The 17,604-nt window shown below is 59.2% G+C and overlaps 1 protein-coding gene across 3 annotated transcripts in view; it reads left to right on the top strand.

Moving 5' to 3' along the window:
• The window catches only part of PRKAR1B (protein kinase cAMP-dependent type I regulatory subunit beta), a 185,887-nt gene extending 176,189 nt beyond the window's left edge, over window positions 1-9,698 (top strand). For all 3 annotated transcript variants that reach the window (XM_054494877.2, XM_054494876.2, XM_054494875.2), the window contains exons 10-11: window positions 7,557-7,638; window positions 8,301-9,698. In XM_054494877.2, coding sequence (XP_054350852.1) covers window positions 7,557-7,638; window positions 8,301-8,473 — 255 coding nt within the window. In that variant the 3' untranslated portion in view covers window positions 8,474-9,698. The remainder of the gene's footprint in view (window positions 1-7,556; window positions 7,639-8,300) is intronic.
• The last annotated feature ends 7,906 nt before the right edge of the window (window positions 9,699-17,604 follow it).

Here is a 17,604-nt window from a genome sequence, read left to right as displayed (position 1 = left end):
GCTGGTCTCCAACTCCTGGGCTGCAGTGATCCTCCCACCTCAGCCTCCTGAGTAGCTGGGACCACAGGCACATGCCAGCACACCCCAACATTTTTGTGTTTTTTTTCTTTTTCTTTTTTTTTTTTAAGAGGTGGGGTCTCACTGTGTTGCCCAGGCTGGTCTCAAACTCCTGGCCTCAAGGTGTCCTCCCACCTCGGCGTCCCAAAGTGCTGGGATTACAGGCGTGAGCCACCATGTCTGACCTGATTTTGCAGGAAATTTTTAAAAATCAAAATAGTTGCAAGGAAAATGAATCCTTTGTGATTCCCCTGCTGCGGACGACGGCCAGGGCAGGACAAAACGGCCAGGGCAGGACGTTCTGCGGTGTCTCCTCCCAGGTTTGTGCCACCGGGTTATTTTTAGAGTCGGGTTAGAATCAATAGTGAGAAAATTTGGGGAGTATGACCTAGAGTTTTGGCAAGCATGTTTTTCCAGCCCAAAAAAACCCAGACTCTCAATCCTCCTGAGAGTGTCTGTGCTGCCTCGTGGCAGTCTGGGAAGTGGAGTTGGACAGGAGTGTCTATTTCCAGAGCTTTCGATGGCTTGAGAGACCCGTGGCGCATCTCAAGCTGGGCCTCCCGGAAACCGAGGGCACGTGGTGGTTGCGGCAGCCGCCCATGTCGTGGGAATGCTGGATTCTGCCTGCCGGAGGTCGGCACCCCTGCCCCTCCTGGCCCATGTCCATCCTGTTTCTCCTTCCTCTGCTGTTCCCTTTCTGCTTTCGGACTCAGGCATCTGGCACAGATGTCCACGGGTGGGCAGGCACAGGACGGGGACTGTCACCACCGTCAGTGTGTAGGGTGGTGTATCAGCTAGGGAGACAGGCCGAGCTGCTGTAACAAACAGTCCCTGCAACAGTGCAGTGGAAAGAACAGAGAAATGTCTCCCTTTCTTGATAAGCGATGGTTGTGTGTGTCAGGTGGGCGAGTGTCTGACCCGTGTGGCCCTCCCGACTCGTAGCTCCACCAGGGGCCTGGCCACGGGTGTCACGCGGCTGAGACGTGGGGAAGGGATTTGAACCCAGGTCTTCTGGGCTCTGAGGGTCCTGCCTCTTTCCCTCCTTGGCTTCTGATCCTGGTGGAGATGGGAGGGCAGGAGGAGGGAGTCCCGTGGCCACCAGACTCCGCCGAGGAGACCACGCTCCCCTCCTCCCAGTTCCTCCCGGACTCTGGTTGGAAACGGAAGCTGCCCAGCCCAGGCCAGGGGTGGGAGGGGCCGCACCTGGTTCTCTGCAGCTCGGGTGGTCAGAGGTGGGGGTCGGCTGTGGGAGGGCAAGGGGCAGCTGAGTGGCCGCGTTTAGTTCACGTGAACTTGGTAGCTTTGCACGGGGACCCTTCAGTACCCTGGGAGCCGGGGGAGGCACCTGTGTCTTTTATGACGCAGACTTTCCCGGCCCCAGGGACAGAGGCAGCGTTCCCCTCTCCATTCCAGAAACATGGCATCTGAGCTCAAGACACAGCTCTACTGGGGTGTGTTTGGAGAAGGTGTGAAAGGATGAACTTGATCTTAAAGGCAGGGGGTCGACATGCCGGAGGTGCGTGGGGAACAGTTCCCGATCCACAGCCACCAAACACCTTCCTCCGGCCTCAGCCTCTCCTGTCCAGCTGTGCCGCAGCCCTTTCCGGGAGGGATGAACGCGGACGCCTCAGGGACCGATCCCTTTGTCTCACGGGTGGGGCCCCTGCCGGCCGTCTCGGCAGTGACTCCTAAGAATACAAATTCCAAAAGCAGAATGACTCCGTTCGGAAGATTGTTCTGCATTATTGACAGCATTTTATCCCTTTTAGTGACTGCATTCCTGGACGTCCCCAGAGGCCCTTCTAATTATCCGAGGGCTGCCCGTTGCAGGGTTGCATTCACATCAGGCAAACCCATGTCGCAGCAGAAACTGGGTGAAGCTGTGTTTGGGGGTGACGGGTGGGGGCGGGTGGGTTTGCTTTGGTGGCCTCTGGGGTGCCTCTGAGGGGTCGGCACGTGGAGGGGCATCCAGTCACTCTTGGTGGGAAGCACGAATGCCCCCACCCGAGCCGTGTTCTGCTCAGGGGCTTCATGGTGGTTCTCACAAAGGCTTTAGGGGTGCAGGGTGGCCTGGGGGTGCCTGGGAGCTTGGAGACAGCCAGGAGCTGAGCATCCTTGAAGCAAAATTCGTGCTGGCCACTCCCAGGGTATATGCAAGCGGGAGACAGGGGCCCGGAGGGGGCCGCACTGCTGGGAGGAGCACAGGCGGGATGAAGACAGCTTGTACCTGGCTGAGTCCCCGGAGCGGGGGCAGCCAGGTGTGCATCGAGGTGGGGGGCCTGGCTGCAAGCCCACGCCGCCTGGGTCTGCCTCCCAGGCTCCCCTCTGCCAATCCGCAGCACCCCTCCTGCAACAGGGCCTGTGAGCCAGGTGTGCTGGTCACCACCGTGGGTGACCGCAGCCTTCGGGTAGGGCTGGACGTCATCTGCTTGTGGAGGCGGCGGGACTCTGACTGTGTGGCCTTGGCTAAGTTGCTCAACCTCTCTGGGCTTCCATCTGCGAAGTGGAGAAATTCATGCCCCCCACAACATGCAGGGACCCTGAAAGAGGGGGCATGCGAAGGTCTGGGGTGCAGCAGCTGCCCAGACAGTGGTCGGTCCCTCCCTGGCCGGGCTGGAGGGAAAGACAGCAGAGGTTTACAAACCACATCTCTGCAGAGCCTCGGAGAAGGGTCCAGCCTGAAGATACCTGTGCATCCTTTCCTATCAGGGTGTGTGAAGAGTGAGAATGCCTCCAATTAAAAAAAGGCATCTTTGTGGTACTTATGCTGCCGATTTCCAAATGGCATCTAGGAGATGCCGCCACTTAGAACCGGATTCCGGAGACGACTGAGCACGGCCAGTGTGCTCATGCACCCAGACAGCGTGACGAGTGACAAAGCACGCAGTGTGTCCGGGAGCAGTCGGCACAGCAGCCCCGTGGAGGATCCCCAGATCCATCCCTGCCTCTTCCTTTCTGGCAGAATCCCAGTCCTCAGCCCCACCCCAGAGCGGGGCACGTCCAGTCCCATGGGTCATATTCCCCAGCAACTGGTTTAGGGCAAGCGTGAGACCCTCTCTGGCCAGTGAGGAGTGAGGGGATGTTTCCAGGAGTTTCTGGAAAGGTTTCTCACTGCTGAGGAGAGAAGTGCAGGAGAAAGAGGCAGATTCTCTCTTTTTGCTGATGGTGTAGGGGTGGCCTGTGGTGACTCCTGGAGCCATAGCAGCCTCTGTGCCACCATGAGGGACCTGATTGAGGACCTTGCACCTCCCCGAGGTCCCAGAGCAGGAGGCGAGAGCAAGGCTGGGTCCCTGCCACCTCCAAGCCACGGAATGGGCCTGGGAGCCCTCCCCTATCTTCCGGCTCTGTGGGATCCGTGGCCTCCCCATCTTGTGGCTCTGTGGGATCCGTGGCCTCCCCGTCTTCTGTCTCTGTGGGATCCGTGGCCTCCCCATCTTCTGGCTCTGTGGGATCCGTGGCCTTCCCGTCTTCTGTCTCTTTGGGATCCGTGGCCTCCCCATCTTGTGGCTCTGTGGGATCCGTGGCCTCCCCGTCTTCTGTCTCTGTGGGATCCATGGCCTCCCCGTCTTCTGTCTCTGTGGGATCTGTGGCCTCCCCATCTTCTGGCTCTGTGGGATCCGTGGCCTCCCCCATCTTCTGTCTCTGTGGGATCTGTGGCCTCCCCCATCTTCTGTCTCTGTGGGATCCGTGGCCTCCCCGTCTTCTGTCTCTGTGGGATCCGTGGCCTCCCCGTCTTCTGTCTCTGTGGGATCCGTGGCCTCCCCGTCTTCTGGCTCTGTGGGATCCTTGGCCTCCCCGTCTTCTGGCTCTGTGGGATCCGTGGCCTTCCCATCCTCTGGCTCTGGGATCCGTGGCCTTTATTAGACCTTAGCAGCCTCAATTTGGGTTTTCTGCTATTTGGGGTCAAAAGCACCTGAACATTGTTCCACACCCAGGTTTCACCAAGTAATCCTGTGAACCAGAGGCCTTCAGGTTCATCGCCTGGATTCTGAGAGAGGAAAATAATCCCAGCTGTAAAACAGAAAGCTGTTAAAAATGGCCACAAAGGGCACATCAATGACGTCTGTCCTCAAGGTCAGCCTGACGGGCTGTCCAGACAAATAACACTGCTCACAGCGGTTCTCCTGCGCGGGGGGTTTGGCCTGCTCCAGACCCCATCTAACTAAGTTTTCTCGCCCGCTCCAGACCCTGTCTAACCAAATTTTCTTGCACTGAATTCTCAGGGTGGCCACAGCTTCAAAGACCAGGAAGCAGAGAGTTCTCACCTATGGGAAGGCTGGGGCCGGTGGCTTCAGAGCCCACGAGTTTCACCCTCCGCCATCTGCCTCCGCATGGGCCTCAGAGCCCAGAGCTGTGCCCGGGACTGGCCTGAGCCAGTGCCAGGACCGGGAGGAGGGCCGGGAGCTGTTCCTGTGGGTGGGGGCCCACGGAGTCTTCCCTCTCTCCAGTGCCCGGGGTCTGAGTCTGTGGGCACCTGGCTGAGGTCACGCTCCCTGTCTCCCCCTGTCCACAGTGGCGGCACTCGGCCGCCTGGTCTGTTTACACGTCCTGCTCATCCATCAGCTGAATTCATAAACACGGCAGAGGCCTGGGAGCCGAGTGGCCCCACGGCCGGATCAGGGGCCAGGGCGGGGGTCTGGCTCTCAGAGGGGCTGCCAATTGGTGCCTGGAGATTCCAGGCATGGCGGGCACCAGCAGGGTCTCCTGACCCACGTCTCTCCCAGACTGTGATGAGGTGGGGAGTTACTCATTAACCCCGGCACAGCCTGGCTGGCATTTGATGAGGCTGGGTCTGGGTGAGCCAGGGTGAACCGAGCCCACCTTGAAATGAAGTGTTTGTTCTCCACGAGCGGCTGCTCTGAGAGGGCCGCCGTCTGCCAGGCCGGCTGGGGCTGTGGGGACGTGATCCCTGGGTACCCGGATGGTGCCGTCTCTGGACCCTGGAGGGCCAGGCTGCAGGTGCTGCCACCTTCCTGGGCCTCAGCTTCCCCGGCTGTAAAATGGGACGACATTCCTCACGCAGGTGCACTGCTGCAGTAGACGCGGGGCCCTGCCTCCAGGGACTAGGGACGGGTCAGAGCATGGTGCTGAGAGAGCTGCTCAGGGTGGAATTTGGGAAGTGTCTGAGGCCAGCGGCATGCAGGGCCGGCGACAGAGCTACGTTCATCAGCACCTGTTGGGGGTGTCTGGTGTTGAGGACGGACCGTTTCCCTGGCTGTTCAGAGGAAGCCTCTCTAGTGTGTCTTCACAGCAGCTCTAGGTGTCAGGGGAAGATTCCTAGGTTCCCAGCAAGCAGAGTCTCAGGTGGGGACAGTGACACGGCAGCCGCGTCTGGCCACACAGCCCACACTCTCCCTGTGCTGGGCCACGGTTTCCACACCTGGGGCCCTGGAGGGACCAGAGTCCAGGGGACATTCAGCTACCCCAGCCTCGCCGTCCGCAGGCTGGATCTGTGTGTAGCACGTTCTGCGGCAGTGCCCTGTGATATTCTGCCCACGGTGTCTGTGTTAATCATTGATCTGGGCAACCCGCAGACCCCTCCCCACTTCCCCGTGTCGGGGGTCAGGAGGGTGCTTAGTGGGTGTGTGACCCTGAGACAGCGCCCCCCCTTCCCCCGGGGAGGCCGGGATGCCTGGACGAGCTCCCAGTCCTTGAGAGTTGGTCCAAGGTCAGCTTGGAGCCCGGCAGCCCCGTGACAAAGATACCGACCCCCCAGGGAAGGTCCCAGCGCATCCCCTCCTGGCTCCTCCACTCGCCTCGGCGATGAGTCCCATTTCAAGGAGCTGTCTGTGTGTCTGAACAAAAATGGGAGCTGGGCCAGGCCGGACGGTGGTCTCTGGGCAGGTCCCGCGGTGCTCAGATGCCCTGGTTGCCGGTGCCGGGAACGGGAGAAGCACCAGCATTGGATGTGATGATGGCAGGGGCTCCGGGGAAGGACCCGGGCGGGAGGTGGGGGTTTGGGTGGTGACGTGGTCGTGGCAGTGGCTCCGGGGAAGGACCCGGGCGGGAGGTGGGGGTTTGGGTGGTGACGTGGTCGTGGCAGTGGCTCCGGGGAAGGACCCGGGCGGGAGGTGGGGGTTTGGGTGGTGACGTGGTCGTGGCAGTGGCTCCGGGGAAGGACCCGGGCGGGAGGTGGGGGTTTGGGTGGTGACGTGGTCGTGGCAGTGGCTCCGGGGAAGGACCCGGGCGGGAGGTGGGGGTTTGGGTGGTGACGTGGTCGTGGCAGTGGCTCCGGGGAAGGACCCGGGCGGGAGGTGGGGGTTTGGGTGGTGACGTGGTCGTGGCAGTGGCTCCGGGGAAGGACCCGGGCGGGAGGTGGGGGTTTGGGTGGTGACGTGGTCGTGGCAGTGGCTCCGGGGAAGGACCCGGGCGGGAGGTGGGGGTTTGGGTGGTGACGTGGTCGTGGCAGTGGCTCCGGGGAAGGACCCGGGCGGGAGGTGGGGGTTTGGGTGGTGACGTGGTCGTGGCAGTGGCTCCGGGGAAGGACCCGGGCGGGAGGTGGGGGTTTGGGTGGTGACGTGGTCGTGGCAGTGGCTCCGGGGAAGGACCCGGGCGGGAGGTGGGGGTTTGGGTGGTGACGTGGTCGTGGCAGTGGCTCCGGGGAAGGACCCGGGCGGGAGGTGGGGGTTTGGGTGGTGACGTGGTCGTGGCAGTGGCTCCGGGGAAGGACCCGGGCGGGAGGTGGGGGTTTGGGTGGTGACGTGGTCGTGGCAGTGGCTCCGGGGAAGGACCCGGGCGGGAGGTGGGGGTTTGGGTGGTGACGTGGTCGTGGCAGTGGCTCGGGGGAAGGACCCGGGCGGGAGGTGGGGGTTTGGGTGGTGACGTGGTCGTGGCAGTGGCTCCGGGGAAGGACCCGGGCGGGAGGTGGGGGTTTGGGTGGTGACGTGGTCGTGGCAGTGGCTCCGGGGAAGGACCCGGGCGGGAGGTGGGGGTTTGGGTGGTGACGTGGTCGTGGCAGTGGCTCCGGGGAAGGACCCGGGCGGGAGGTGGGGGTTTGGGTGGTGACGTGGTCGTGGCAGTGGCTCCGGGGAAGGACCCGGGCGGGAGGTGGGGGTTTGGGTGGTGACGTGGTCGTGGCAGTGGCTCCGGGGAAGGACCCGGGCGGGAGGTGGGGGTTTGGGTGATGACGTGGTCGTGGCAGTGGCTCCGGGGAAGGACCCGGGCGGGAGGTGGGGGTTTGGGTGGTGACGTGGTCGTGGCAGTGGCTCCGGGGAAGGACCCGGGCGGGAGGTGGGGGTTTGGGTGGTGACGTGGTCGTGGCAGTGGCTCCGGGGAAGGACCCGGGCGGGAGGTGGGGGTTTGGGTGGTGACGTGGTCGTGGCAGTGGCTCCGGGGAAGGACCCGGGCGGGAGGTGGGGGTTTGGGTGGTGATGTGGTCGTGGCAGTGGCTCCGGGGAAGGACCCGGGCGGGAGGTGGGGGTTTGAGTGGTGACCCCTCACGTGCGTCCCACCCTGCACCCGCCTGGCTGGCACTCACGTCCCTCCATCTCCACCTGCAGGGCACCGCGTCCGTGCTGCAGCGCCGGTCCCCCAATGAGGAGTACGTGGAGGTGGGGCGCCTGGGACCCTCTGACTACTTCGGTGAGTCCAGTGGGTGTCCCCTCCCTCGCACGGCTGTGGCCATCTCATTTGGGGTCTTGGGAAGGGCCTGGAGGTGAGGAGCTGCTGGGGGGCTTCCCTGGGGCCTTGTAGTGGGGCTTGGCTGAGCCCCAGTGTGGCTGCAACAGAAGGCTCAGTCCTATTCCCCCAAATTGAGGTCCCAGGGCCACACTTGGGTCCCCAGGAGCAACCAGCCCTGGATGTGGGGTGCCCCAGAGGACATGACCTTGGGGGAAGCAGCCTCCTGCTTCTGGGATGAGGGGGCACAGTGTAGCCATCAGCCACCAGCTGGGGGTGGGTGGGGTTGAGGGAGGCCTGGGCACACCTGGGCTTTCCTGCAGCTGGGGGTCGGGGTCCTGAGGGAGGCCTGGGCACACCTGGGCATTCCTGCAGGACTGCCCAAAAAAGTGCAGGACAATGCCTAGCTGAATGTGAATTTCAGATAATAAACAATTCATTAGCATAAGTATATCCCAAATAGTTCTTGGGCTATACTTATGCTACAAGGTCGTTTGAAATTCGAATGTGCCTGGCACATCCTATCCTTGAAAGGGAGCCGCTTCCAGGGTCCTGGGCATAACCTTTCCCTGCTGCGGCCTCAGGACCCCCAGGCCCGGCCCTGACCTCTCTCTTCACCCCCCCAGGGGAGATTGCGCTGCTGCTGAACCGGCCCCGGGCGGCCACCGTCGTGGCCCGGGGGCCCCTCAAGTGTGTGAAGCTGGACCGGCCCCGCTTCGAGCGTGTGCTGGGGCCCTGTTCTGAGATCCTCAAGAGGAACATTCAGCGTTACAACAGCTTCATCTCCCTCACCGTCTGAGCACAGCTCCCGCCCTGCAGCCCCAGCTCCCCAGTGTGGTGGCCGTGCCGTGCTCGTCTGTGTTGGGGGCCCGGGAACCGCAGTGTGGGTGTGGGCCAGGTGGGGCTGGGTCCCAGCAGCGTGGGGACTGCCCCTTCCCTGGACTCACTTTTTGGAATAAATGATCACCTTGTGCATTTCCAAATCAAAGGACAAGCGGACAAAACGCATCCCAAGATCAAGGAAGGGACAGGCCAGCTTCCTCCCCACACGCCTCCCCGGCCGCCTCTGCGGGCTTGTCCTGGGGGGCCCACCCCACCCCCGCCAGTCTCCTGGAGATGCTTGAGGATCGGTCCTCCCCAGAACCCAGGCCGGGACGTTGCCCCTGGGGCCTGGAGACCCTGTGAGGTCCGGTCCCCCAGATAGAGGTCCGAGTGTGGGCAAGAGTGTGTCAAAAGGGGCTGCCCCCCAGGGGAGATGAGGCTGAGAGCAGGGAGTCGAGGCTGAAGAAAGAAGTCAAGGCCCCTCCCACAAATGTGTACCCCTGCCCGCCCCACTGTACCCCCACCTCCCCAAGGGGCCCTGCTGCGGATGCCGGGGTGGGAGAGTCCCTGCGCTGTGAGATTGATTTTGCCTGTAACTGGAGAGGAAGCCGGGCGCCAAGAAACACAGGACTCCTGCCTTGGGAGCCAGGGCCACGGCCGCAGGTAGACCCCGGTAGGGGGGCCGGGCTCGAAGTTCCGTTGGGAGGGGCTGGCGGGACTCCAGCAGGCCGTCCTCACCTTCCTTAGAAAGTGCACCCAGGGCAAGTTGATGTTAGGGAAAGACAGAAGTCAAGCCAGCCACGGGCCCCACACACCCCGACCCACTCAACCGACTTGTCCCTTAAATGTGTTTTGGGTCCCACGGTGATGACGTGAGCCAGCCAGGCCCGAAGGGGTGAGGCCAGTGCAGAGAAGCTTCCCAGGGGATTCCTGGGTGCCCCGAAAGACAAGTGAGGCCATTGCAGTTCACCCGATGTTGCTCCCGTCCCGTGCAGCCTGGGGAGGCTGTCCTTGGTCCGAGGCTGCTCGTTGCAGCCGCTCCCCTGCTGGTGGTTACGACGCGTGGGGCCCCCCTCCCCGCCCAGCCCCGGCCACGTCGCCGTGTCCCGCCTGTGCCTGTGACGTTCCTGTGGACCTGTGAGCCGTCCCCCCCTTATCTCTGCTCTGAATGCTGCATGAACCATTAAATGTGCAATGAAGTACCTCTTCCCGGCTCGGGAGGCCTTAGTCTGAAGTCTTTTGTAGATAAGGGATTTTTTTTTCTTTTTTTTATGGTGGTAAAATACACATAACACAAAAGTTACCATTTTAACCACTTTTAAGTGTGCAGTGCAGTGGCGTTATCCACACCGCAGTGCGGCCATCACCACTGTCCACGTCCAGCCCTTTCGTCTTCCGAAATGGAAACTCTGCAGCCGTTAAACAACAGCTCCCGCTTCCAGCCCGAGGAGCCACCCGTCTACCCTCTGTAGCCCTGTGTATCCAGACATTCTCCTTTCAGCGTTGTCAGTATACAGGAGGGTCCGTGTGTAGCCCTGTGTATCCAGATGTTCTCATTTGAGCTTTGTCAGTATACAGGAGGGTCCGTGTGTAGCCCTGTGTATCCAGATGTTCTCATTTGAGCGTTGTCAGTATACAGGAGGGTCCGTGTGTAGCCCTGTGTATCCAGATGTTCTCATTTCAATGTTGTCAGTATACAGGAGGGTCCGTGTGTAGCCCTGTGTATCCAGACATTCTCCTTTCAGCGTTGTCAGTATACAGGAGGGTCCGTGTGTAGCCCTGTGTATCCAGACATTCTCCTTTCAGCGTTGTCAGTATACAGGAGGGTCCGTGCTGCCCACTGCCGTATCCCGGGGTGGCTAAGTAGACGGGGCTCAGCTCCCTGTCTCTGCACTGTGAGGGTCCACGTCCCACCATGGTCCCAGGTGGCTCTGGTCCTTGTGGCTGTTTCGTGGGACCTGACGTGGACACCCAGATCCCAAGGCTGCCCCGGGAGGGGTTGGGGTGTGTCCAGGACCAGGGTGCCCTCGACCTCTGGATGGGACAGTAAACTCGGGGTCCAGGGGCAGGCACAGCTCACTCATGCACCCCAGGCCCCCGGGATCTCCTGCGGGAAATATTTCAATAAATAAACAACAGTGAATAAGGGATGCAGGAGAGAAACTTTGGGAGATTCAGGCTCTGACATTCATAGGCCAAACACAAAGGAACTTTGACCCAAGTCTCACACCTTATGCAAAAATTAATTCAAAATGGATCACAGACTTAAATATGAAACTATAGGGAAATTACTCTTAGACTTGACACCAGTCCATGAAAGGGAGATTTGATAAATTGGAATTCATCAAAATTAAAAACTGGTGCCCGCAACAGACCTTGTGAAGAAGATGAAAATACAGACCACGGACTGGGAGGAAAGATTTTCAAACCACGTGTATCGCAGAGAAGACCAATACATAGAATCATTTAAGAACTCGGCCGGGCGCGGCGGCTCACGCCTGTAATCCCAGCACTTTGGGAGACCGAGGCTGGTGGATCACCTGAAGTTGGGAGTTCGAGACCAGCCTGGCCAACATGGGGAAACCCCATCTCTACTGAAAATATAAAAACTAGCCGGGCATGTTGTGGTGGGTGCCTGTAATCCCAGCTACTCGGGAGGCTGAGGCAGGAGAATTGCTTGAACCCAGGAGACGGAGGTTGCAGTGAGCCAACACGGTGGCACTGCACTCCAGCCTCGGTGACAGAGTGAGACTCCGTCTCAAAAAAAAAAAAACCTCTCAAAACTCAACCATAAAATGCAAACAATCCAACTAGGTTATGAAGAGGCACATCCCCACGAGGACATGCGGACAGCAGTGAACACAGGGAAAGATGTCAGATCACCAGCCAGTAGGAAAATGCAAATTAAAGCTACGGTAAGACACCCCCACACACCTATCAGAACGGCTAGAATGAAAAACAGCAGGCCAGGTGCAGCGGCTCACGCCTGAAATCCCAGCACTTTGGGGGGCCGAGGCAGGCGGATCACAAGGTCAGGAGATCGAGACCAGCCTGGCCAATATGGTGAAACCCTGTCTTTACTAAAAATACAAAAAAAAATTAGCCAGGTGTGGTGGCGGGCGCCTGTAATCCCAGCTACTTGGGAGGCTGAGGCAGGGAGAATCACTTGAACCCGGGAGGCGGAGGTTGCAGTGAGCTGACATTGTGCCTCTGCACTCTAGCCTGGGTGACAGAGTGAGATTCTGCCTTAAAAAAAAAAAACAAAACAAAACAGCAGTACTGTCCTGTAGAGAAACAGGATCGCTCAGACATTGCAAGTGGGAACATAAGATGGGGCAGTCACTCTGGAAAATAGTTCGTAGTTTCTTAACAACACAAAAATCCAAACTAAGTCTGCAATTACCGTACAACACATCACATGGTATTCTTGGGCATTTATCCCAGAGAGTGAAGACACAGACCCGCACACACGTGGACACAGCAGCTTGACTCAGAGAGCCTCAAGCTGGAACCAACCGTGGCATCCTTCAGCGGGGGGAAGAAACCGTGGTACATCCACGCTCCGAAACGCTACTCGGCACCGAAAAGGAACTAGCGGTGTGCCCAGCAACCGGGATGGAATTGTCAGAGAACGACGCTGAGGGAAAAAGCCGTGCACCCTAGAATTCCGTTTACACGACATTCTGCAGATGTCAAAATCGGGGCCAGCAGTTGAGGAGGCGGCGGTGTGGCTATAAAAAGGCAGCTGGGGCCGGGTGCGGCGGCTCACGCCTGTCATCCCAGCACTTTGGGAGGCCGAGATAGGCGGATCACCTAAGGTCAGGAGTTTGAGACCAGCCTGGGCAACATGGTGAAACCCTGTCTCTACTAAAAGTACAAAAATTAGCTGGGGGTGGTGGCTCACGCCTGTAATCCCAGGACTTTGGGAGAGGCGGGTGGATCACCTGAGCTCAGGAGTTCGAGACCAGGCTGGCCAACATGGCGAAACCTCATCTCTACTAAATACAAAATTAGCGAGGCGTAGTGGCGCATGCCTGCGATCCCAGCTACTTGGGAGGCCGAGGTAGGGGAATCGGTTGAACTCGGGAGGCGGAGGTTGCAGTGAGCCAAGATCCCGCCACTGCACTCCAGCCTGGGCGACAGAGCGAGATTTTGTCTCAAAAAATAAAAAGGCAGCCGGAGCTGTTCTGTGGCTCGGGCATCCATGTTGAGATCTGGCTGTGAAATGCTGCGGTAGCTTAGCAAGCTGTTAAACCACTGGGGGAAACTGGGTGAAGGGTGCACCCATCTCTCTGTATTTTGGGGTGGTTTTTCATGAGACAGGGTCTCCATTTGTCACCCAGGCTGGAGTGCACTGGCGTGATCACAGCTCACTGCAACTTTGACTGCCTGGGCTCAAGTGATCCTCCTGCCTCAGCCTCTCAAGCAGCTGGGACTACGGGCAGTCACCACCATGCCCAGCTAATTTTTAATTTTTTTGTAGAGTCGGGGTCTCATTATGTTGCCCAGGCTGGTCTCAAACTTCTGGCCTCAAGCAATCCTCCCCCCCTCAGCCTCCTGAGTAGCTGAGACCACAGGCATGTGCCACCATGCCCAGCTAATTTTTTTTTTTAATGATCATTTGTAGAGACAGAGTCTAACCATGTTGCCCAGGCTGGTCTCAACCTCCTGGGCTCAAGTGATCCTCCCCCCTCGGCCTCGCAAAGTGCTGGAATTACAGGCATGAGCCACTGCCCCCAGCCAGGACATATGTTTTCACTTGTCTTGGGTCAATACTGAGGCATGGAAGGGCTGGATCGCATAGTAAGTGTGTGTTTCACTTACGAGAAATTGCCGAACCATTCTCCAAAGCGGCCCCACCACGTTGCCTTCCCGCCAGCAGTGTGGGGGCGTCGCAGGTGCCCCGCATCCTCACCAGCACTTGGTGTAATCAGGCTTTCTAATTTGGGCAGTTCTGATGGGTGTAGTCGTGTCTCGCCGTGGTTGTAATTGCGTTTCCTGATGATGGACGACGTGGAGCATCTCTTCATGTCTGTACTGACTGCAGATCTTCTTTCGTGAAATGTCTGCTCAAAATCTTTTGCCCATTTACAGAAATTGGGCTGTCTTATCACTGGGCTGGAGGAGGTCTTTGTGTATTCTAGACATAGCTCCTCCGTCAGACGCATACATTGCAAATACTTTCTCCCAGTCTGCAGCTGGCCTTTTCATGTTCTTAAATGATGTCTTCTAAATAGCAACAGTCTTTAGTTTTTATAGAGTCCAATTTATCCACCTTTTTTTGTGGTTCAATGTCCTATTTTAAAAATTACCAGGCGAGGTGGCTCATGCCTGTAATCCCAGCACTTTAGGAGGCAGAGGTGGGAAGACTGCATGAGGCCAGGAGTTCGAGCCTGGGCAACATAGTGAGACCCTATGCCTAAAAAAACAAAACAAAAAAATGTTTAAAATAGCCAGGTGTGGTAGTACATACCTGTAGTCTCGGCTACTCAGGAGGCTTAGGCAGGAGGATTGCTGGAGTCCAGGTGGTCGAGGCTGTGGTGAGCTATGATCACGTCACTGCACTCCCGGGTGACAGAGTGAAATCCTGTCTCAGAAAAATAAATAAAAATAAAAATAAAAAATCACTGCCTGCTCCAAAGTGGCCAGCCAGTGTTTACGGAACTCCCGACGTGCACCTGGCGCTGAACTCAGCCCTAGAGATACAGCAGAAAACAGCTGTCTTGGCGCTAACGTTCTAGTGGGGGCACCTCCTTCTCTGTCCTGAAGCCCCGTGGAGGCCCCTTTCCAGCCCCTGTTCCCCAACACCACCCAGACAGAAGCCCTGCAGGCCCCACCAAGTTTCCCTCTGCCCTTGCTGTGTGAGCTTGGGCAAACCCCTTGGCCTCTCTGTGCCTCACCGTCTCCGCTCTGATATAGCCTCTGGGAATGCACGTTCCCCTCCAGTGTGTGGGGAAGAGAACGAAGTGGGAACCTTACCTCACCCAGGAAGCCTTACCTGGGGTGGGCTCTGGTGGGGCCCAGGCAAGGGCTGGGTCTGGGGGCTGTGGTGTGGGGAGAAATGGGTGACCTGAGGCAGGCCCAGCCCCAGAGAGAGTCAGAGGCTGCCCGGAAGCCTCGGACCCCTTGCCTGCCCTGCGCAGCCTGACTCCCAGTGTTCTGTGGGCCTGATGTGAGGCCGCTAAATAGCAAAAGGCCCCGTGCAAGGAACAGATGAGGAAACAGAGGTTCCAGCGTGCAGAGGTTGGCCTAGGGCCACCCAGAAGGCAGGTGCAACTGAAAACACTGCTCCTCGGCCAGCCTGGGCCCCACCTGCCTGTCTGGTGCCACCAGCCAAGTCTCTGACGGACACAGCAGACACTGGGCCCTGGGGTGGATCCCCAGGACTCGGCCTGGAACCACTGAGAACATCCAGGGTGGACAACCTCGCTGGCCTCTGCCCCTCGCTAGCCGTGGAGGCAGGGAAACTGCTTCCCCTGGGGCAGGAGGCAGAGCAGTGGGGACTCATAGACCTGCTGTCCTGGCAAAGCACTGGCTCATTTGTTTATCTGTTGACTCATTCATTCATTCGTTTAGCCGTTCGTTCATTTCTTCATTCATTAGTTCATTCCTTCATTTGTTCACTCATTCCCTGATTCCTTTTACAGTCTGAGCCCCTTTCACACATTCCTAGCAGCTGGGAGGTGGCCTAGCTTTCCCCAGAGAGACAGTTTCCCGGAGGCTGGAATTCTGGCCAAAGGATTCCAAGGAGGATGGACTTTCTGTTGGGTCCAGAAGCCAGCAGGTGACCATAGGTTCCTGTCGCTATTCTAGATGCAGGGGCTTTGCCTGGGGCTGCCCAGCCCTGCCTGATATGGGCCCCAAGCCTGGACCTCCCAGGGCCTCAGCTTTCCCATCTGTAAGATGGGTGTCACGACCCACCCAGGCTGCTGGTGGAATGAGCTAATTACTGGTGGTAAGAGGCTCCGCAGGGGTCCCAGGCTGAACAGTGGCACCGGCCCACGCGCCCTGCTGGGGTGAGCTGGCCTCTGGGGACTGGGCTTGGCCGAGGCCCCTCCAGACCACGGACAGTCCCGGCCTCACCTCCTCTGGCTCAGGGTGGCTGAATCAGCCGGCGGGGGTGACTCACTTTGAGGCCAGGCAGTTTCCTCCCGGCCCCCCGGCTGCCACGCTGGGGAGACAGGCAGGCCCCGCCATATGGGGCCTGGGACTTGGGGGTGATTTCATGTCTGGAGGTCGGGCCAGGAGGCCCTCGGCAGGGGTGGCTCCGGGATCCTGGGCCCCACCCTTCAGAGCTTCATTCGGCCACAAGGGCTCTGGTCTAGGAGACTTCCCCGGTCCAGATGGGCCCTGGGCCTGCCGCGGCCTCGTCAGAGTCCAGCTCATCCTTGCCCCTTCCAGAGCCACCAGCCACGCTGACCTCTCTCTCCCCTCTTAGGCCGCTCTTGCCTCCTGGAATGTGACCAAATTAGGCGGCTGGTGACTAACTTTCCTGCCCGAGCTCCACCTCCAGTTGGTCAAAGGATTTCCCTTCCTCGAGGGTTCCTCTCGTCTGGTTCTAACTTCTCCCCCAAGTGCAGGGAGGCCTTCTCCTCGCCCCTCGATCTGGGCCTGCCCCTGGCCTGCTTGGGGGCCACCAAGGCTCTCGGAAGCTGCTCATGGGAGCAGCTTTACAGTCAGATCTTGCAGGCACGCAGTGGGTTTTTTAATCCACCCACAGGGCTTTTCTTCAGCCAGGCAGAAGATCATTAGGTCGGGTTCCACTGATCCCAGCAGGGGGTCTGCTTGGGGACGGAGCCCTGTGCCACTCCACTGGAGACGTCCCTTAGAATTTAGACTGTCAGCCCCTCACCAGCCTCCTCAGCCAAACATTGTTTTTACTTGCGCAGTTGGGGAAACTGGCTGCTGTATTTCAGGAATGCACTTGAAAAGGGTCCTGGTGATCCCCGGCCTGGCTGGCGTGCGCTGTGCCAGGTAAAGCACAGGATTACATGGGCACCTAACGTGCCTCAAACCCTGGTCTCCGCTCTTCCTCGCTGTGTGGCCTCAGGCACGTTCCTTAACTCCTCTGAGCCTGCTCATCTCTAAAGTGGGGGTCATAATGTTTGCCCAGTGGGGTTGGAGGTGAGGGTGAAGCGAGACTGCGCAGGTGGAGCTGGTTGCGTGGGGTTGGGGGTGAGCGGACACGAGACTGCACAGGTGGAGCTGGTTGCGTGGGGTTGGGGGTGAGCTGACGCGAGACTGCACAGGTGGAGCTGGTTGCGTGGGGTTGGGGGTGAGCTGACGCGAGACTGCACAGGTGGAGCTGGTTGCGTGGGGTTGGGGGTGAGCTGACGCGAGACTGCACAGGTGGAGCTGGTTGCGTGGGGTTGGGGGTGAGCTGACGCGAGACTGCACAGGTGGAGCTGGTTGCGTGGGGTTGGGGTGAGCTGACGCGAGACTGCACAGGTGGAGCTGGTTGCGTGGGGTTGGAGGTGAGTGTGAAGCGAGACTGCACAGGTGGAGCTGGTTGCATGGGGTTGGAGGTGAGCTGACGCGAGACTGCACAGGTGGAGCTGGTTGTGTGGGGTTGGAGGTGAGCGTGAAGCGAGACTGCACAGGTGGAGCTGGTCGAATGGGGTCTGGTGCAGAAGACATTCACAGCTGTGGAGCTGCTGTCGCATATGACGTCTCTGTTGCACCCAACAGTGACAGGAACCAGGCCCTCCCCACGTCCGACATGTGCCGCCCGGAGCTTCTGCTGTGTGCGCCATGTCCTTCGGCTCCCAGTGGGCCTGGTGTGCCTGCAGTCATCCTGGAATACTGCCTCCTTCTCACCTTCAAGGCCTCTGCGTGCCCCACCCTGAGCATAGCGGCTGGAAATGAGGCCTCCTCTCCTATCCTCCTATTCCCTAAACCAAGCGTCTCCCCACCTGTGGCTGGTCCCGAGAACTCCCTGACGAGGGACGCCCAGGTGCCTCTCGGCGGCCCCCAGTTTTGGAAAAGCGGCAAATGTCTCCATGGACGCAGCCTGCCCTGTGGCCCTCCCTCGATCTGTCGGGCAATTGCTGTGTGCATCACACCCCAAAACCTGGTGGCATGAAACAGCCGCCTCATGTTCACTATGGA

This window comes from Pongo pygmaeus, chromosome 6 (assembly GCF_028885625.2).
Source record: "Pongo pygmaeus isolate AG05252 chromosome 6, NHGRI_mPonPyg2-v2.0_pri, whole genome shotgun sequence".
Classification (NCBI taxonomy): Eukaryota; Metazoa; Chordata; class Mammalia; order Primates; family Hominidae; genus Pongo; species Pongo pygmaeus.
This window is presented reverse-complemented; position numbering and strand designations above follow the sequence as displayed.